Here is a 22094-nt window from a genome sequence, read left to right as displayed (position 1 = left end):
CAGCTCATTAGATATATTCAAGAGGGAGCTGGACATGGTCCTTGTGGCTATAAGGATCAGGGGGCATGGAGAGAAAGCGGGAGTGGGATACTGAAATTGCATGATCAGCCAGGATCATATTGAATGGTTGTGCACGCTTGAAGGGCTGAATGGCCAGCTCCTGAAGCTATTTTCTATGTTACTGTGCTTATAGTATCATCCTCTCACCAATCACTCCTACACTTTTTCTCACTCAATCCCTCACGCTCGCTACGATTAATCTATGCCTGCCTATTCCATTCACCTGTTTGTCTTCCTGAGGTCTGTTACATTCCTCCTCACTGTTTTTCCAAATCTCCCACTTTTATTTCAAACCATCCAGTTTTGATGTTGTGCACATATACCAAGAACACAGAAACAAACTCAACAGTGACTTCTGAGTTTTATCATTTTCAACTATCCCATAATCGAAGAGATAAACAGAAATTGCTGGAAAATCTCAGCAGGTCTGGCAACATCTGTGGACAGAAATCAGAGTTAATGTCTTGTGCCCAGTGACCCTTCTTCAGACCATCCCGTAGTACGAGAAACACCTTAACACTAATCCCTTTCTTTCCTCTCTACACAACAACTTCTTAACCATCCTGTTATATTTCCTTTTATATCCTGAATTTTTCTATTAAATCTTATGTAAGACACAATTATCAAAGACCTTCTGAAAAATCCAAATGTGCTGGAACTGATGCATTCCCCACATACCTGTGCAATTGGTTGCACCTTCACAGAATTCATTTCCATTGTGAATTTTAACAATTCACAATTCTATTATGTCATTATGATCCCAGCATTTCCAAATGATATCTCAATTTTATCTTGTGTGAAGAGAACATTTTCTGAATCAAGACTTTTATTACTGCTTCTGCGATTCCATCAGTTCAAAGAACAAAGAACAATACAGTACAGGAACAAGCCCTTCGACCCTCCAAGCCTGTGCCGACGCATTTTGCCTTTCCATACTAAAACTGTCTTCACTTACAGGATCCATACCCCTCTATTCCCTTCCTATTCACGTATTCATCCAGGTTTTTCTTGAACGCTGCTACTGTGTCTGCTTCCACCACCTCCTCTGCCAGCACGTTCCAGGCACTCACCACCCTTTGTGTGAAAAATGTACCTCACACATCTCTTTTAAACTTCCTACCTCGCATCTTGAACCTGTGTCCCCTAGTCATTGACCCCTCCACCTGGAGAAAAAGCCTCATACTTTCCACTCTTTCCATGCCATTTACAATCTTATAAACTTCTATCAGGTCGCCCCTCAACCTCTCGCATTCCAGTGAAAACAAACCCAGTCTATCCAAACTTTCTTCATTGCTAAAATCCCCCATACCAAGCAACATCCTGGTATACCTTTTCTGTACCCTCTCCAAAGCATCCACATCCTTCTGGTAGTGTGGTGGCCAGAACTGTAATGTAATATTCCAAGTGTGGCCAAATTTTAGTTCTGTAAAGCTGCAGCATAACTTGTCTATCCTTATACTCAATGCCCTTCCAATCAAGATAAGCATGCCATAGGCCTTTTTTACTTCCTTATCTACCTGTACTGCCACCTTCAGTGATCTGTGGACCTGCACACCCAGATCCCTCTGCTTATCCATACTCCTAAGGGTTCTGCCATTCACTGTACAATTTCCAATCTGTGGATATTTTCCATAATGAACCTGTTCAGAAATGTAATACCTCTCTGGAACAGACAGGCTTTGAACCCAGATCACCTGGCTCAGAGATAGAAACACTACCACCTACATCACAAGAGCCCCTCAAAACTGATGCTGTATGTTGGCCATAATCAGCAAAACGACCTGTTGCCATGTGACGTGGTCGTTAATCTGACAATAATAGTGCCTGCAATTGTTAACAATTTTCAGTTGTATTAAATCACGGCTGATACTCCAGTGCAGCGCTAAGAGAGAGCTACATTGTTGGAACTGCTGTTTTTGAATGCAACGTGAAAAAGAGGTCCTATTTGACCTTTCAGGAGCATGGGAAAGATTACATTGCACTGTTTCATCGACCAGGGGAGTTCTGAGTGGTGACGCCCTGCTGAATTATTTATCCCTCAGCCAACATCTCCACAGCAGGTCAGCTCAGCATTATCACATTGCTGTTGGCGGGGAGCTTTCAAGTGTCCAAACCAGCTGCTGAATTTCTGAAATTACAATACTTCCAAAGTGTTTCATCAACCGTAAAGTCGTTTTGGGACAGTCTGCGGTCTTGGCAGGTGCTATATAAATGCAATATTTTGTTTGTATAACAGTCGTATCAGTTCTATGGTCATTCTAGCTCCCTGCCCTGTATCAGCTCCTGCTTTTGATGAAGGATACTGCTACCATCCTCATAAATGTAGCAAAACTACAGCGCCCAAATATGATAGAGGGAAGCCGCTTCCTGGTCTAACTAGAAGAGTTTCTTTTTTATTCATTTGTAGATTGTTGGGTGTCACTGGCTGGGCAGCATTTCTTGCCCTTGAGAAGGTGGTGGTGAGCTGCCTTCTTGAACCTGTGCAGTCTATTAGATGCAGGTAACCCAACAGTTCTGTTTGGTGGGCTATGTGGTTCCATCATTTTATATTCCAAAGTCTGGATACTCCGTGGGGAGCCTGGAGGTGGTGGTGTTCCCATGTTTCTGCTGCACTGATTATCTGTAAAGTGTTTTGGGATATATGGCTGGGTCTGTGGAACACGTCTTTAGTACTATTGCCAGAATGTGGTCTGGATCCTCAGCCTTTACAGTATCCAGTGACTTCAGCTCGTTTGTGATCTGATTTATTTTTGGTACATGTACCTTGGTACAGCGAAAAGTTTTGTTTTGCGTGCAGTACAGGCAGATCATACCACGCAAAGTGCATTAGGGTAATAGGACAGAACGAAGAATACAATGGTACAGCTGCAGAGAAGGTGCACAAAGAGCGAGATCAACATTAAATTCAAAATTTGAGAGGTCCATTCAAAAGTCTAATAAGAGCAGGGAAGAAGCTATTCTTGAATTTATCCGTGAGTATACAAACTTTTATATCTTCTGCCTGACAGTAGAGGGTGGAAGAGAGTATGATCGGTGTGGGAGAGGTCTTTGATTATGTTGGCTGCTTTCCTGAGGCAGCGGGAGGTATGGATGGAGTCAGTGGATGGAAGGCTGGTTTGCTTGTTGAACTGGGCTGTGTTTACAACTCTTTGTAGTTTCTTGCAGTCTTGAGAAGAATAGTTGCCTTCCAAGCTGTGATGCACCCCGATAGGACCCTTTTTATGGTGCATCTATAAAAATTGATAAGAATCTTTATGGACCTGCCAATTTTCCTTAACCTCCTGAGGAACTGTATACCACTGTGCCCCCACACTCTCTGCTGGGTCTGTCCTCCTGGTGACACAGAGGGTTGGCTAACCAACAGAAAGCACGGAGTCAGGATAAGTGGGTCATTTTCTGGGTGGCAAAACGTAACTAGTGGTGTGCCACAAGGTCCGGTCCTTGGGCCTCAACTGTATACAATCAATATCAATGAGACGGATGCAGGTGTAGAATGTATTATAGCCAAATTTGCAAATGGCCCTAAAATAGGTGGAAAAATAAGTTGAAATGAAAAACTAAGATATTTACAAATGGAGATGGGTAGGTTAGACGAATGGGCTAAAATTTGTCAGATGGAGCTTAACAGGGACAAGTGTGAGGTTATCCATTTTGTTCGGAGGAAGAGGACGGTAACTTATTCTCTAAGTGGAGAGAAGCTTCATAGTGCTTTGGTGCAGAGGGATCTGGGTGTTCTCATGCATGTATCACAGGAAATTAATATGTAGGTACAGCAGGTAATATGGAAGGCGAATGGAATTTTGGCATTTATTACTAAAGAAATAGAGTATAAAAGTAGGGAAATGTTGCTGCAATGTGCAAAGCATTAGCGAGACTGTATCTGGAGTATTGTGGACAATTTTGGTCTCTTTACTTGAGGGGGATGTAATTACACTGGAGATCGTTCAGAGGATGCTCTCACTGGATTGATTCCAGAAACGAGGGGTTTCTCTAATGAAGAAAGATTGAGCAGTTGAGGACACTGTGACTCTAGAAGAATGAGAGGAGAGCTGGTTGAGGTACAGAAGATGCTAAAGGAGATTGACAAAGTACATGTGGAGAGAGTGTTCCCTTTTCTGGGGTAATCAGAATGAGGGGTCATAGTTTTAGGACAAGGGGCGGTAGATTTAAAACAGACATGAGGAGAAATTACTTTTCTCAAATCTTGTGAATCTGTAGAACTAACTATTCCAGAGTGTGGTGGATGCTGGGACATTGAGCAAATTTAAGGAGGGAATAGACAGATTTGGGATTAGTAGTGGGTTGAAGGGTTATGGGGAGGGGCAGGAAAGTGTAGTTGAGGTCAAATGAGATCAACAATGATCTTATTGGATGGTGGAGCAGGTTTTACGGGCTGGATGGCCTATGCCTGCTCTTCGATCTTACGTTCTTATATCCAGGGATGGTGACATCTGAGACATTGCCTGTCAGGTGTGACTCTGTGAGTACAACAGAGTCAGGCTATTACTGTCTGTGAGACAGCTCTCCAGGTTTGCTACTAGCCCCCAGATGTTAGTAAGGAGGACTTTGGAGAGTTGACAGGACTGTCATTTCTGGCACCTTAGTCAATGCAGAAAGCCAGAAGTCACACGACACCAGGTTATAGTCCAACAGGTTTCTTTGAAATCACCAGCTTTTGAAGCACTGCTCCTCTGTCAGATGAAGTGACTTCACTTGACGAAGGGGCAGCGCTTCAAAAGCTTGTGATTTCAAATAAATCTATGAAACCTGTTGGATTATAACCTGGTGTCATGTGACTTCTGAGCTTTGTCCATCCCAGTCCAACACCAAACTCCACATCTTCGTCAATGCAGGTGATCCACTGATAAAACCAAGAAGCTTGCTGGGCTATTTTGATTCAGTTAATTGTTAATTGTAGTTCCACAGTTGTTGAGTATCAAATTTATGTGACTTTCTATACTAAGTGCAGTAAGTACTGATCATTATATTGGATGTAGATAAAGTCAGGCATTCAGTTGGAATGGAGCAATGAATCAATGTAATGACTTAAAAACGTAGATGGAAAGGTTCACATGTTTTCTTCAGCGTGTCCTCTTTAAATGAGATGAAATAGATGTGGCAAATTACAAAACTGTCTGTCTTCTGCCAGACAATGTATAAATGACTGAAGAATGTAACGGGTGCAGTGCTGCAGGGGTCAATGCTGGGACCACAACTTCTTACAATTTACATCAAGGACTTAGATGAGGGGAGTGAAGGCAGGGTGGCCAAGTTCACAGAAAACACCAAGATAGGAAGGAGAGTATATTGTAAAGAAGGCACAAGGAGCTTGTAGGTGGATAGAGATAGATTGAGTGGGCAGCTGGGAGTGGGAAAAAGTGAAGTCATTTACTTTGCAGGAAGGATGATACCGCAGAGTGTAACTTAAATGGAGAGTGACTGTGGAATTCTGAGGTGCAGGGAGATTTAGGTATTAGAACATAGAACAGTACAGCACAGTACAGGCCCTTTGGCCCACGATGTTGTGCCAAACTTTTGCCCTAAGCCTAAGGTCTATCTAACCTCCACCCTACCTTATACTATCATCCATATGCCTATCTAATAGCCGCTTAAATGCCCCTAATGAGGCCGACTCCACTACCCTCTCCGGCAATGCATTCCACGCCCCGACCACTCTCTGAGTAAAGAACCTACCTCTGACATCTCCCCTATATCTACCTCCACTCACTTTAAAACTATGCCCCCTCATAATAGCTACCTCCACCCTAGGAAAAAGTCTCTGGCTGTCCACTCTATCTTTACCTCTGATCATTTTGTACACCTCTAATTGTGCATTCTTGTGCATTAGTCACCCGAAGTTAGCACATGGTCAAGAAGGCGAATGGTATGAGAGGAATTGACAGAGTAAACAGGGAGAAACTGCTCCCCTGGGGTGGGTAACCAGAGAAATTGAGGGAAAAATTGAAAGGCTGGACTTTATGAGGAATGAGTCACCTGCCTCCCTCTCTCTCTCTCTCTCTCTCTTTTCCCCTCTCCCCCTCTCTCCCTCTCCCTGTCCCTCTCTCTCTCCCAGCTAAAAGTCAGTCAACAGCATGTCAGTGTGAAATTGTCGTGGTGATGATATACTGAGGCTTGGAGCGCAGCTAGTGGGGAGACTGCCCATTTTATTTCATGTGCCCATTTCCCAGACTAGGCTCCAAAAATGTTGCCTGGGTGTTGGCTGGGAAAGAAACTCAACTAAGGGTTTCATTTTCTTTTAGCTTTTCTATATTTAATAATGCTCTTAAACACACACAAAAGGTTAATTTTTCACCATAGTACTTTTCATAACCGCTGCCTGTAAATCATGTTCTCCAGTTGATTAATTTATAAGCAAACCAATTAAAAGCAATGCAGACTACTAAAGGTGAGGGAGAGGTCAGGAGAAAGGGAGGGGTTTAAATCAAATGGAGTTGGAAGGGGCAGTAGGGTTTGTTAGGCTCTGGAATGCATTGCCTGAAAGGGTGGAGGAGTCACAAGAGCACAGGATATAGGAGCAGAATTAAGCCATTCGGCCCATCGAGTCTGCTCCACCATTCAATCATAGCTGATAGGTTTCTGAATCCCATTCTCCTGTCTTCTCGCCAAAGCCCTTGATTCCCCTACTAATCAAGAACCATCTAGCTCTGCCTTAAAGACACTCATTGACTCGGCCTCCACAACCTTCTGCAGCAACAAGTTCCACAAATTAACTACCCTCTGGCTGAAGAAATTCTTCCTTGACTCTAACAAGTCGTCCCTTCATTGGAGACTGTGCCCTTGGGTCCTAATCTCTCCCACTAATGGAGACATCTTCTCCATGTCCACTCTATCCAGGCCTTTCAGTTTCAATGAGATCCTCCTCATCCTTCCAACCTCCATTAGTACAGACCCAGAATCCTCAACCATTCCTCATATGACAAGCCCTTCATCCCCAGGATCATCCTTGTAATCCTCCTCTATAGCCCCTCCAAGGCCACATATCCTTCCTTTGATACAAGGCTCAAAGCTGTTACAATATTCCAAATGAGGTCTGACCAGAGCCTTATGCAGCCTCAGGAGTACATCTCTGCTTTTGTATTCAAGTACTCTTGTAAATGCAATGTTAGCATTCATTTTCTCCTTAACCGCTAACTGAACCAGCGTGTCAACCTTAAGAGAATCCTACACTAGGATTCTCTGTTCCCTTTGCACTTCAGATCTCTGAAGCTTTTACTCGTTCAGAAAATAGTTTCCACCTCTAGTCTTCCAACAAAAATGCATAACCTCACACTTTTCCACATTATTCCATCTGTCACTTCTTTGCCACTCTCCTAGCCTGCCCAAGTCCTTCTGCAGCCTCCCCGCCTCCTCAACACTACCTGTCCATCCACCTACATTTGTATCATCTGCAAGCTGAACAATAATGCCCTCATTTCCTTTGTCCAGTTCATTAATGTATAGCGTGAATAGGTGCAGTCCCAACAATTATTCCTGCGGAACTCCACTAGTCACTGTTTGCCATCTTCAAAAAGACCCCTTTATCCCCACTCTCTGCCTTATGCCAGTCAGATAATCCTCTAACCATGCTAATACCTTGCCCCTAATGTATGGGCTCTTATCTTATTTAGCAGGCCTCTCATGTGACACCTTGACAAAGGCCTTCTGGAAATCCAAATGGATCGCATCCACTGGCTCTTCTTTGTCTAACTTGCTCATCCCTCCCCAAAGGGGTGGCACAGTGGCTCAGTGGTTAGCACGGTTGCCTGACAGCACCTGGGACCTGGGTTCAATTCCACCCTCAGGTGACTGTCTGTGTGGAGTTTGCACATTCTCTCTGTGTCTGCGTGGGTTTCCTCTGGGTGCTCTGGTTTCCTCCCACAGTCCAAAGATGTGCAGGTTTGGTGGATTGGCCATGCTAAATCGCCCATAATGTCCATGGGTACATAGGTTAGGTGGATTAGACATGGGATAGGGTGGGATGCTCTGAGGAGGGCTGGTGAGGACTTGATGGGCTGAATGGCCTTCTTCCACACTGTAAGGATTCTTTGAAAAAGAATTCTGACAGATTTGTCAGGCATGACCTCACCTTGACAAAGCCACACTCACTTGGCCCTATTTTAACATGCACATCCAAATACTCAGCAATTTCAACCTTAATAATGGACTCTACCATCTTACCATCTACTGAGGTCAGGCTATAGTTTCCTATCATCTGCTTCCCTCCCTCCCTTCTTAAACAGGGGTGTTTCATTAGCTGTTTTCCAGTCCTCTGGGATCCTCCCCAACCCCAGTGATTCCTGAAAGATCACATCAATACCTCTCCAATCCCCTCCTCTATCTCCTTCAGTCCGGGTGATTTATCCAACCTTTCAGTTTCCCCAGCACCTTCTCCTTGGTGAGGGTCACTACACTCACTTCTGTCCCTTGATTCGCTTGTAGTTTTCTTCTCCTGAAGATCTGGTACGCTGTTGGTGTCTTCCAATGTGACAGCTGATGAAAAATACCTATTCAGTTCCTCTGCCATTTCTTTGTTCCCCATTACTACTTCTCCAACCTCATTTCCATTGACCCAATGTCTGCTTTTGCGTCTCTCTTACCTTTTATATATTAAAAAAAAACTCTTGCAATTTTAGTTATATTACTAGCTAGCTTACTTGCATCTTTCTTCTCACTCCCACTTATTACTGTTTTAGTTCTCCTCTGCTACTGATTAAATGCTTCCCAATCCTCTTGCTTCCCACCACATTGTATACTTTTTCCTTTTGCTTTTATGCCTTGATGGCAGTCACACCCACCTGATACTGACCACTGACGGATTTTGAGACATTTAATCTAAAAGATGTGACTGTCTCCTGTAATGCAGTTTCCACGTAACTCTTTCCCCCTCCCTGATGTGTCACAGCATTCGGAGCTCAGACTCCAGCCCATCAACTCTGAGCCAGAGTTCATCAACAACCAACACTTGCTCCAGATGTGGTCACTATGACCCACAATGGGGAACAACAGATTTTCTGGTCCGGCATCTCTGTTTTGTTTACTCAGCTTCTCATTTGTTTTTCTTTAAAAATCCAACTGACTTTTAACTTATTATTTGAAAATATTTCTCCTATTTCGTTCAATCTGAAAGTAACCTGGAATAGATAGTCAAATTAGGAGCTATTACCAGCCAATGAACTTTTGGTTTTCCTGTGACATCACTCCTTTGTGGCAGGTCCTTGAGCCCGGGCTTTTACTTACCCTGTTAAAGGCACGTCTATCGCTGTCCACCAAATTTCCATGCTGCATCCCAATTCCCTAAACTATATACTCGCTCCGGCTGTGTCTCACTCCAGATGTGACCTCTCCTTCCTGACCGTGTGAAGCTTACTGAGTCAGATTCCATGGGATCTGCTAAAAGGCTACTAGATATGCACTTGAAGAGGATTCATTTACAAGACTACAGTGTGCTCACTGATCAGGGGAACAGTTAGGTTAAGAGATAACACAGTGTCGAGCTGGAGGAGCACAGCAGGCCAGGCAGCATCAGAGGAGCAGGAAAGCTGACGTTTTGGGTCTGGACCCTTCTTCAGAAATGGTTAGGTTAGTTCGCCATCACAGGAATTCAATATATTATACCTAACTGTGTGGGATCCATTCCCATTCCACCTGCGATCAAGTTAAGACCTGCCTCCTTTGAATGAAAAGCGACGGGAAAGTATTGCTGACCAACTTTTTTGGGTAAAAATTGCCAGTTGAATGGCTCAAGGTGACAATGAGCCAGGGATCTGCCTTTCAGCTCTGACTTTATGAGACGGAAACAGCTGTGATGTGGGATAACACTCAATAGTTCTTTCAAACAGCGAGGTGGGACAGGCTGAATGGCCTCCTCTTGCACTGACGTAGAGCCATGCAGCAGGGAACTGACCATAATCCCAAATTAAACTAGTCCCAGTTGCCTGCACTTGGCCCATATCCCTCTAAACATTGTAACTGTACCCACATCCACCACTTCCTTGGAAATTCTTTCTACACACAAACCACTCTCTGTGTAAAAACGTTGCCCCTCATGCCCTTCTTTCTCCTCTCACCTTAAAAAAAAATCCCTCTAGTCTCGAAATCCCCCATCCTAGGGAAAAATAACACCTGCCATTCAGCTTATCTATACCCCTCATAATTTTACAAACTTCTATAAGGTCACCCCTCAACTTCCTTCGGTGAAAAAAATCCCTGCCAATTCAGCCTTTCCTTCTGACGCAAACCCTCCATTCCCAGCAACATGCTGGTAAATCTCTACTGGTCACCCTGTCCACCTTAATTATATCTTTCCTATAACAGGGTGACCAGAACTGGACACAGCACTCCAGAATAAGTCTCACCATGTCCTGTACAACCTCAACATAAAATCCCAACTCCTATGCTCAAAGTGTTGAGCAATGAAGGTAAGTGTGCTAAACACCTACTTAATCAACCTGTCTATATGTGATGCAAACTTCAAAGAATTATGTGCCTGAACCCCTAGGTCTCTCTGGTCTACAACAATACCCAAGCCCTCCTTTTAATTGTACAAGTCCTGTCCTTGTTTGTTTTACCAGAATGCAATGCCTTGCATTTATCCAAATTAAACTCCATCTGCCACTGCTCAGCCCATTGACCCAATTGATCAAGATGCCTTTGTAATCTTAGATAACCTCCTTCACTGTCCACTATATCACCAATTTCTGTGTCGTCCACAAATGTACTAACCATGCCTTCCCTATTCTCATCTAAGTCATTTATAAAAATGACAAGCAAAAGTGGACCCAGCTCCAATCCCTGTGGAACACCGCTGGTCACAGTCCTCCACTCTGAAAAACAATCATTCGTCGTCACTTTCTGTCTGCTGACATTAAACCAATTTCGTATCCAATTGGCAATCTCACTCTGAATCCCGTGTGATCTAACTTTACTAATTAGTCTACCATGTGGAACCCTGTCAAAGGCTTAACTAAAGTCCAAGTGAACAATGCCTACCACTCTGCTCTCATCAATCTTCTTTGCTACTTACTCAAAAAAATTCTTCAAGTTTGTGAGACACAATGTCCCTCACACAAAACCATGCTGACTATCCCTAATCATTCTTTGCCTCTCCAAATATAAATCCTATCTTTCAGAATCACTCCCAACAACATACCCACCACCGAAATCAGACTCACAAAGGCACAATGTTAGCCCCTCTCCAGTCCTCTGGCACCTCACCTGTGGTTATAGATGATACAAATATTTCTATAAGAGGCCCTGCAATTTCCTCCCTAACTTCCCACAAAGTCCTGGGATACACTAGATCGAGTCCCTGAGATTTATTCACCTTTATGTTTTCTAAGACCTCCAGCATTTCCTCTTCTGCACTGTGAATTGTTTTCAAAACATCAATATTTATTTCCCTGAGTTCTCTAGCCTCCATTTCTTTCTCTATAGTAAAAACTGATGCAAAATATTTGTTTAATATCTCTCCCATCTCCTAAGGTTCAACACAAAGATCGTTAAGGGACCCTACTCTCTGTCTAGTTGCTCTCTTGCTCTTAATGTACTTGTAGAATCAGTTTGGATTACTTGCCAAGATTTGTTAGATCCCACTGTTCTCCTTTCCGTTTGTTTCAAGTAGAGGAGGCTGCCTGGAAACTTACTGGATGTTTGGCAGATGACCGGTGAACCGTTTTCACACAGATCCTGCTGGTTGTCGGTGTGTCTGACTCAGGGAGCTGGCAATGATGTAGAACAACATTACCAATTCTCATGTTTAGCTTCCTGTCTGAGATTTTTCACACAGGGCAGTCCTGCTGAAGACATGGGGGAGAACGTGTAGAATAAACGCTGCAAGACGGGGCTGGGGATAATCTGGCATTTGGCTCATCCAGACGGTCCCTGGTTTGGAGGAATTATCTTACGCACAAAGACTAAACAGGCTGGGACTGTTGCCTTTGGAGTTTAGAAGATTGAGAGGTGATCTCATTGAAACATTTCAGATTCTTGACAGGGTAAAGGCTGAGAGGATGTTTCCCCTCTCACGGGAGAGACTGGGAGCAGACGGCATAGCCTCAGAATAAAGGAGTGCAAATTTCAGACTGAAATGAGGAGGTATTTCTTCTCTCAGAGGGTTGTGAGTCTTTGGAACTCCTTGCCACAGACAACAGTAGGGATTGAGTCCCTGTGTATATTTAAGACCGAGATAGACTCTTGATCAGTGGGGGAATCAAGGGTAAGGGGGAAAGGCTGGGAAAGTATAAGGTGGGGGTGGCGGTTAGATAGACCTTAGGTTTAGGGTAAAAGTTCGACACAACATCGTGGGCCGAAGGGCCTGGACTCTGCTGTATTGTTTAATGCTCTAAAGTGGACATTAGGAGTTTTAGATCAGCATGATCCCATTGAAGGCTTTAGGGGCTGAATGGCCTACTCCCATTCCTACTTGTGATGGTTTAAGTTGTTGCCCATTCTCCCATGTCTAAGGTTGGTGTATGTTCTGTGTTGTGCAGGTACGTGCTGAGGAACGGCAGTGGGAACTGGCTGGCCAAGCAGATCAGGAAGCACCGTGCCAAGGACGGCCCGATGGAGCCCTCCAGCGCCCACAAGTGGTGTACGCTCCACACCGAATACATCTGGTACGACCCGGAGCTGACCCCACAGCCGCCCGCCCATCACGGCACGCCCCGCCTCCACGTCTTCTCCAACTGGGGGGTGGTCACTTACGGGGGCGGCTTGCCCAACGAGCCGGGCAACACCTTCGTCTCGTTCAAGTCGGGGAAGCTGGGAGGGCGGGCGGTCTACGGGATTGTCCACGAGAGCCCGTACTCGTGGATTGACGGCTGGAGGAACTTCAACCCGGGCCACGAGCACCCAGACCAGAACTCCTTCACCTTTGCCCCCGGCGGCCAAGTCTTTGTGTCCGAGGCTCTGTACGGGCCCAAGTACAGCCACCTAAACAATGTGCTGGTCTTCTCACCATCTCCCAGCAGTCAGTGCAACCAGCCCTGGGAGGGCCAGCTGGGTGAGTGCGGCCAATGGCTCAACTGGATGGTGGGTGAGGCTGGCAACTCGGCGGGTGAGCTGGTGACCGCCACTCAGGATGGAGGAATGCTGTTCACCAGCGGGGAGGCAGCTCCCGCCTACTCCTCCGCCATGGGCCTTCAGAGTGTCTACCGTGCCGTGTTGCTGCTAAGCCCCCAGGTCCTGCTGGTGGTGGATCACATCGAGAAGCGCCAAGGCTCCCCGCTCCAGCTGGTCAGCGCCTTCTTCCACAACCTGGACATTGACTTCAAGTACGTGGCTCACCAGGCGGCTGGTCACCTCAATGGCGCCATGATGGACGTCTGGGACGCTCAGTATGCCATGTTCTGGTTCGACCACCGCGGGGGAAGCCCAGCCCCCCGCATCCAGGAGGCCGAGCAGGTGGCGGAGTTCAAGAAGCGCTGGACGCAGTACGTCAATGTGACCTTCCCGCTGGGCGAGCGGTTCACACGCATTGCCTACGTCTTCCATGGGCCTTGGGCCCGTGTCACCGACTGCCGCTTCGCCGACGACTCAGCCCGCGGCCTCAGGCTGGTGCTGACCGTCAACGACACCGAGCTGCTGGTCTCCGTGGCCACCCAGCACAGCGACCCCACCGCCCGCTTCCGCTACCTGGGTTTCGGGGGCTACGCCAAGGTGGAAGAAGGACGGCGGGTGACCAGGTTCGGTTTCGGGTCAGCTCCGTCCGGGGGCCCCGGGAGGCCCGTGCCCACTTTCCTCCGCTTCGGGCCTGCGTTGAGGAGCCTCCTGGGTGCCGGCCTGTGCCTCGGCCTGGCGCTGGTGGCTGCCCATTGGAAACTCTGCATCTCCTTCGGGCGCCTGCTGCGCCTGGCCTTGTTGGCGCTCATCACCCTGTGGTTCCTGGAGCTGGTGGTGCTGTGGGGCACGTGCTCCAGGCCCCCGTGCGGAATGGCCTGGACCGGGGCTGGGGACAGTGCCGAGGGAGGAGGAGGACCCTCCGAGCAGTGGGATGATGGCCTGGGGAAAATGTCGCCGGTGGTGGTCACCTCGCTGCCGGGCTCAGGGGCCGAAATCCTGAGGCACCTCTTTGCCAACAGCACCGATTTTGTCTACATTAGGGTCCCTACGGAGCACCTCGACCTGCCCGAGGTGGAGTTCGAGTTTGACTCCTTCGTCGACGCCTGCGAGTGGAGGGAGTCGGACGCGCGGGCGGGACGTTACCGTCTGATCCAGGGCTGGCTCCAGTCCCTGGTCCACAACACCAAGCTGCACCTACAGAACATCGCCCTGCATGGCCCGCCCAGGGGAGCTCCGCCAGCCAACAATAGCCCCCCACTCAGGAAGAGGAAAGCCCGCAGGAAGGTTGACCAGAGCTCCAAGTACAAGGAAAACCTGGAGAGGGATGCGGAATATGTCATGGGGCTGAGGAGGCACCTCGCCTCCTATCCCAATGCCCGGGTGGTCCTCAGTTTGAGCAGCGGGAGCTGGACGCTGAAACTGCCCTTTGTGCAGGCCGTGATTGGATCTTCAATGAGGGCCCTGTATGTGGTGAGGGATCCTCGTGCTTGGGTCTACTCCCTGCTCTATAACAGCAAGCCCAGCCTTTATTCCCTGAGGAACGTGCCCCAGCACTTGGCCATGCTCTTCAGAGAAGACCAGCGAAAGGAGCGATGTGACCCAAACTCCGGCTATGCCTTTGAGTACGAATCCCTCCGGAGGCAGTTCTCATCGGCGGCCAAAGACCCGGTGACCCTCCTGGCTCACCTCTGGCTCGCAAACACCAGGGCGACACTGAGGGTAAACAAGAAGCTGTCGCCCGGCAACTACCACCTGCTGAAATTTGAGGACCTCGTCGAGGCCCCTCAGGAAACGGCCGAGAGAATCTACACCTTCCTGGGTTTTGTCCTCCCCCCGGCTGCCCTGAACCGCATCCTTTTCGCCACCTCGACCAACCTGTTTCACCTACCGTTTGAGGGCGAGGTCTCTCCCAGCAGCCTCCATGCCTGGAGGGACAGGATGCCCCAGAAGGACATCAGGCTCATTGAGGACACGTGCTGGTCAGTCATGAGCGAACTCGGCTATACCAGGTCGACCAGCTGAGAGCTCTGCTCACCGGGGGCGGGGCTGTCTCCAAAGCCCTGGCATAAAGACGTTGAACGGGCCAGGAAAGTTGCGGCCAAGTTGGACAAATCGGCGTCTCAAGGCGCAGAACAACGGGGTGTGTTGTGTTGTCTGCTGGGCACAGTGCTTTCAAAGTAATTGTAGCCGACAGGATCTTGCAGAGGGAATGGTGGACTTGGTGGGGGACTTTCAACACAGGAGGAAAGGCAGAGACTGGGGCATATTTTTAGGAACAGGATGGAAAGGTCGAAGTAATCTTGCAGCATGAATCATTAATAATGTGATAGCATTAATCACATAGAGCTAAAACTCAAGACTGTGCTGTTCAATCGAACCCATTAAGTGATAATTATCTGCAGATGCTGTTCCATTTCTCTGTCGCCAGTTCTTATGCTCCTGGGCCTGAGACACGTTTGCCAAATTGTCTAAGAAAGCAATCTGACCTGGCTGCTCCTGAGAATTTTACGAGCAAAAAAATAAGATCTCTGGCTCAGTGGGAGTTCTACTGTCATCCACAGTGCTCGCGGTTTATCATTTCCAAGAATGGCAGTGTTGGGGTGCACCGTGGGGAAGCCTTGAAAAATGTACGGAATCCATAAAACTTGTGGTTACCAAAATGAATTGAAACATTGGCCAATATAGTGAGTCTTAAACTGTCATGGGCGGTGAGGGTGAGTGATTGATCGTGTCAGAGGGGCCTCGTTTCAGGTAATGTTAATGCCACGATGAATGAACATTGACAGGACAGGTTTCTGACACTGGGTGCGATTTGGCTTTTTGGGTTAGAGCTTGTTTGTTGTACAGTTCTTGAAGGAGCAAATGTCACCGTGTCACACCATTCCCAAAATGTCAGTGAGAAGTTTGAACCTGAAGATTTGTCTTTTTCTCTTCAGCTCCCTGCCTCTCATGACATCGTTGAAAAGCGGGGAAGGAGACAGGACCTTGACAGGAAACTCTACCTTTTCTAGCACTGACACGATGGGACAAATGGCCTCTCTGTGTTGCTATTAGTTAGATTCTATAGGTAAAATTCTCCCAGGGCTCTTTCTGTTAAAAGTGTTTGGGGGGCAATGAATAACTCGCCAATCCCTTACTGCCAAGAAAACACATTCAGTCAGCTCCCAGAATGAGGGCAAGCTTTTCAGCTAATCACAGGCCTCAATGCTGGCCTGAGATGTTGCTATCCAATAAGAGGCTAGCAATGTCTTGGACTAACCCCTGCCCCACCTCCCCCATTCTGGTATGGCTTGTCATGAGGTGATCCAATGATAGTAAGGCAAGTAAATTTTATACTCCTCTCATGGAGTTGGGGGTCATAACGAGGGGGTTTAAGGGGTTGGGTCCGTTCCTCTGATGGCTCCCACCTTGGTATAACTGGAGTCCCCACCCTCAGCATTATCTGGCAGTTACATGATTTCTCAGTCAGGAATCCAGCTGCCATAATCATCCACTGGAGCAGGGTTGTGGGGGGTGGGGATGTAGGTGGCAGCTGATTGGAGAGGCAGTGCGTTGAGGTCCTCAATTGGCCAATAATTGGTCATTTTGGAGGTTTCATGGTATCATGTTAAGGTGACGAAAGAGGCCATTTGGTCCATCATGTCTGCACCAGAAGATCAAATGAGCATCAAGACTGAGTACCATCCCCCTGCCTTTTTTTCCCATATCCTTGCACCTTATTTTGTATCTAAACAATCATCCAATGGCCCTTTTTAATTGAACCAGCTTCCACCACATTTGCAGGCAGTGTATTCCATACCCTAATTGTTCGCTGTGTGAAAATGTTATTTCTCATATCACCCTTGCTTCGTTTGCACATCAGCTTCAACCATCTGCAATGGTGTGATTTGAACCCATGAGTCCATGTTCCCCTGAACATTAGCATGAGTCTCTGGATACTGAATGCAGTAACATTACTGCTATGTCACTGCCTCAACCAAACTGCAATGCTTTTCCTGAAATGGTGCTGGAAGCAGAATCGAAAGGATCTTTTTTAAAGCTATTACGAAGGGGCATAGTTTTAAAGTGAGTGGAGGTAGATATAGGGGAGACATCAGAGGTAGGTTCTTTACCCAGAGAGTGGTCAGGGCGTGGAATGCATTGCCTGAGAGGGTAGTGGAGTCGGCCTCATTAGGGGCATTTAAGCGGCTATTAGATAGGCATATGGATGATAGTATAAGATAGGGGTGGAGGTTAGATAGACCTTAGGTTTAGGGTAAAAGTTCGGCACAACATCGTGGGCCGAAGGGCCTGTACTGTGCTGTACTGTTCTATGTTCTAAAGGTATTGGATAAATAGTTGGAGGGGAAGTGTTTGGAGGACAATGAGGAATGAATGGAGCAGCAGAACTGGTTGGTTAGTTCTCAAGGAGAAAGCACAGCCTCGATGGACAGAATGGTTTTGTCCTGAGCGCTATTGTTTTGTGACACTAAGTTATATGAAAATATCAGGCAAAACTTGTCAGATTCAGAGCTTTGCTTGCTTTTGGAACTGGCGAGGCATCTTAAATTTATTTAAACATAAACAATAGAAATGTTGAAGTCAGCAAGGTCAGAAAGATACCTCTTCAGGTGGATAAGATGCATTGAAAGCATCATGTGGGGCAGATAAAAATGAACATCAGGTTGTTTGCAAACAGACTCAATTTCATTAGTTTCTGCTAGGATTATGGCTAAGAAATTAGGAGAGCATAGATTACCTGGAAACATTACTTTAGATCAATTGATTACAGAATTAGGATTAACTCATGGACAGATTGTATCCTGTTGTTGGTCATATTACTTGACTCTACCCCATTAAATGTCCCAACAATCTCTCCATTAAGGCATCTGTCGTTGCTTGCTTAATGTCGGAGAAAGCAGCCCACTTGATTGGCACGTCCACTCCCTCCACCACTGATGCTCGGTAGCGGCAGTGTGTACCAAATACACGATACATTCAGAAATTCGCCAAAGATAATTAGATAACTCCTTCCAAGCCCATGACCACTTCCATCTCGAAGAGCAAAGGGAACGCCATCCCCTCCATGTTTCCCTCCACCCCATTCACCATCCTGACTTGGAAATATATCGCTGTTCCTTCACTGTCACTGGGCCAAAATCCTGAAATTCCCTCCCTAATGTTATCGTGAGTTTACCTACACAAAAAAGACTGCAGCAGTTCAAGAAGGTAGCTCACCACCACCTCAAGGCCAACCAGGGATGGATAATAAATTTTCACCCAGCCAGCAACACCCACGTCCCCTGAGTGAATAATAAGAAAATTATTATTCTAATAAGAATTATTAGAAATTTATTAGCTAATTAGAAAACAAATAAACTCTTCATATCCAGATTGGGTGATTCTTGGCCACTCAGAGTGACAAACCAGTAACATTTGGAAATGAATGTATTGTTTATATGGGAATCAAATCGCCTTTCTTTCCCAATATCCAATATTCTTACGATTAATAAACAAAAGTCTTCAAAGATTCTTTTTTTGTTTAAATGTAACTCGTTTCCTTGTGATTTTTCTCCTGTGTTGTTCACTGGAGATGTACCAAGATGATCCTGGAGGTTGGTCACGCAAGACTTTGGCCTACAGTCTCCTTTCACAACCCTCTGAACATAAGAACCAGGAGCAACAATAAGAAATGCAGCCCCTCAAGCCTGCTCTGCCATTTGATAGGATCATGGTTGATCTCAACTTGGTCTCAACTCCATTTTCCTGCCGTTGCTCTCTCACTCATTACTAATTAAAAATCTGTCTGTCTCCTCTTTAAATTTATCCAGTGCCCTGGTGTCTACTGCTCTCTTAGTGAATTCATGAAAGAAGTAATATCTCCTCATGTTTGTTTTAAATCTTCCACCCCTTATCCTAAAACGATGTCATCTTGTCTTAGATTACCCCAAGAAGAGAAACATCCACTCTGTATTTACTTTATCAATCCCTTTTAGCATCGTGTACACCTCAGTTAGATCTCCTCTCATCCTTCTAAACTCTAGTGAGTATGGATCTAGGCTGTTCAAACTCTCCTGAAAAGATTAACCTTTCATCTCTGGAATTAGTCTGGCGAACTTTCTCTGAAATGCCTTTAATGTGATTGCATCTTTCCTCCAGTAAGGGGACCAAAATTTTAGGTGGGTGGAAGACATCTCTAGACATTCCCAAAGGGAGGCTATCAGGCTGTAACCTTCCTCTACAGTTATCTTACTCATTAATCTAAGTAAAAAGTTGCATCTGCCTGAAGATTAAAGATGCAAGGGTTTTATAGGTACAGTGAATATAAAGCTCCCACTTGGGTTCCTGCCTTACACCAAAGCTGATACCTGGTATGGAAAGATGGTCCTCAGTATGGAATCATTGCCTAATGAGCAAAGGCTATACAGGTCGTGACTCTACTCACTGGAGGTTAGAAGAATGAGAGATGATCTCATTGAGACATATCAGAGTCTTCAGGGGCTTGACAGGGTAAATGCTGAGAGGATGTTTCCCCTAAATGGGAGAGTCTAGGACCAGAGGGCATAGTCTCAGAATAAATGGGTACCAATTTAAGATTGAGATGAGGAGAAATTTCTTCTCTCAGAGAGTCATGAGTCTTTGGAACTCCTTGCTATAGAGAGCTGTGGGGACAGAGTCCTTGTGTATATTTAAGGCTGTGACAGATAGATTCTTGATCTGTCGGGGAATCAGGGGCCATGGGGAAAGTGCAGGAAAGTGGACAGGGCAAATGTTGGGTCAGCCATGTCCTATTGACTGGCAGAGTAGGGGATTGAGGGGCTGAATGGCCTACTCCCATTCCTATTTCTGATGGTCTTATTGCTGGATGGAAGCTGTGTATAAGAATTCCCATGCGGGTTTGGTTGGATCAGGAATTTCTGCCCACACACCTTAGGGCAACAGCAAGAAACAGGACCTGACAATGGGCTCCGAGGAGGGCAAGGGAAGACCAAAGTGAACTAGGGATGGAGGGGAGGGGAAGAGTGAGGGAGTGAAGGTACTGGATGGTCAGTTGCTTACATCAATAATTCATGCTCGTACATTGTGTGTGTGTGTGTATGTGTGTGTGTGTTAGTGTGTATGTGTGTGTGAGTGTGTGTGTGGTAGTGTGTGTGTGTGTACGTGTGTGTCTGTGTGTGTGTATACGTGTTCGTGTGTGTTAATTTTTGTTTGTGTATGCATCTGCGTATGTGTGCATAGCATGTCTATTTGCATGTATACGTGTGTGAAGATGTACATGTATATGTGTGTATGTTTATGTATGTATGTGTTAATGTGTACATGCATATGTCTGCATGTATGTGTGTATTTCTGTGTCTAAGTGTGTGTGAATTGGGCAGCTTGGAAGAATAATGAAAGGTAATCAATGTCTCCATTGAATATGGAGCGTGGCGCCAGTTTCTAAGCAGAAAGGTACAGGCATTAGCTGTTTAGCTTCGTGATAGTCATTCACCCGTGATGTCAAATGTCAGTATGACAAACTATCTTAGAATCTTATTGATTCTTAACCCTCAGGAAAGATGGAAACCTGTTGGCATGGAGTGGAGGTGAGCGTGTGAACTTCAAAGTGCAGAGATGTCAAACAGGTGACCAAAAGCAAGGCTCACCCCGCTATACTCCTAGTCTGAAACTATGTGGGTGCAATATGAGGGAGTTAGTGCTGAAATCCTGCTGTGGATTTGAGTGTCCACTTTGTCCGAATGACCACATTTCAATGAAACTGAATCATTGATTACTTTTCTTGGACTAATTAATTGAATAGCATTATGACCAGACCCCAATTCATTCTGGTTCCAAACAGGGTTCTTCAAACTGGTAAGCTTTCAGGCAAGAAGGGAAGAGTTAGTTCCCCTTCCTTTATTCATCTAATTCCTTGATTGGTCCCAACAAGGTTTCTTTGGCAAAGGTGGCTCAGTGGTTAGCACTGCTGCCTCACAGTGCCAGGGCCCTGGGTTTGATGCCACCCTCAGGTGACTGTCTGTGTGGAGTTTGCACATTCTCCCTGTGTCTGCGTGGGTTTCCTCTGGGAGCTCCAGTTTCTTCCCACAGTTCAAAGATGGGCAGGTTAGGTGGATGGGCTAAATTGTTGGTTGTGTCCAGGGATGTGGGTTAGTCATGCTAAATGTGGGGTTGCAGGGTCTGGGTGGGATGCTCTTCAGAGGTTCAGTGCAGACCCAATGGGCCAAATGGCCTCTTTTCAAATTCTAGGGATTTTATGAACAGCCCTTGGTGCTGACCTGCGTCCCCCCCTCCATACATTTTCCATCAGACAGACAGCAAAGAACAGTCGGGCTGAATGGCCTTTTAACCCCTGATGTAGAGTCCTTCTAACAATGGAAGTGTTTTTTTTCAGTACCCATGTAGTAAGGCCCCTCTGGGGCCTCCTTCCAGGAGGGGTGGAGTGATAAAAATCGAGACTGCTTGGAAACAGATTTATTCGTTGTGAGCCATCACTGATTCTAATGTTCTTGTCAATGTTGTGCAAATGTGGCCACGCACTTGAATGATAAGCTAATACCAAACAAATCGAAACACACGCTAACAAGTGGCAGAGTAATCAATAGACTGTGGGAAACCTTTCATGCTTAGAATGGAGATCACCTAGAATTAATGGCACAGAGAGAGATACAAAACGTAGCCAGCTCGGGTGAGCAATGTTATGCTTATTTTCAAATTCATTCACACAAGGTGCAAAAAATAATGAAAATGCAGCTCAGGGCAGCGGCCTAACCCAGAACTGAATGGCCTGATTAACAAGCAGCCTTAAGAAGGCAGCTATCAAATAGCTGCACTGTTGTCATTGAATGACAGTAATTACCAACAGTTTGTAATTAATGAAACAGGATGGTGTGGTGACGGGAGCTGGGAAGGAGATCAAATATAATGTCTTCTGAGCCTGAGTATTGCAGAAAATAAATGACAAATGAGAAACAGTTTGTTCCACATCATAACAACAT

General features: G+C 46.1%; 1 protein-coding gene across 1 annotated transcript in view; it reads left to right on the top strand.

The window, feature by feature from the left end:
* The window catches only part of LOC109930725 (dermatan-sulfate epimerase-like protein), a 35053-nt gene extending 17793 nt beyond the window's left edge, over positions 1-17260 (top strand). Inside the window, exon 2 of the mRNA XM_048596317.1 lies at positions 12549-17260. Within this exon, the coding sequence (XP_048452274.1) occupies positions 12549-15141 (2593 nt within the window). The 3' untranslated portion in view covers positions 15142-17260. The remainder of the gene's footprint in view (positions 1-12548) is intronic.
* Positions 17261-22094: the final 4834 nt, after the last annotated feature.

Source organism: Rhincodon typus, chromosome 4 (assembly GCF_021869965.1).
Source record: "Rhincodon typus isolate 14 chromosome 4, sRhiTyp1.1, whole genome shotgun sequence".
In the NCBI taxonomy this organism is placed as follows: Eukaryota; Metazoa; Chordata; class Chondrichthyes; order Orectolobiformes; family Rhincodontidae; genus Rhincodon; species Rhincodon typus.
This window is presented reverse-complemented; position numbering and strand designations above follow the sequence as displayed.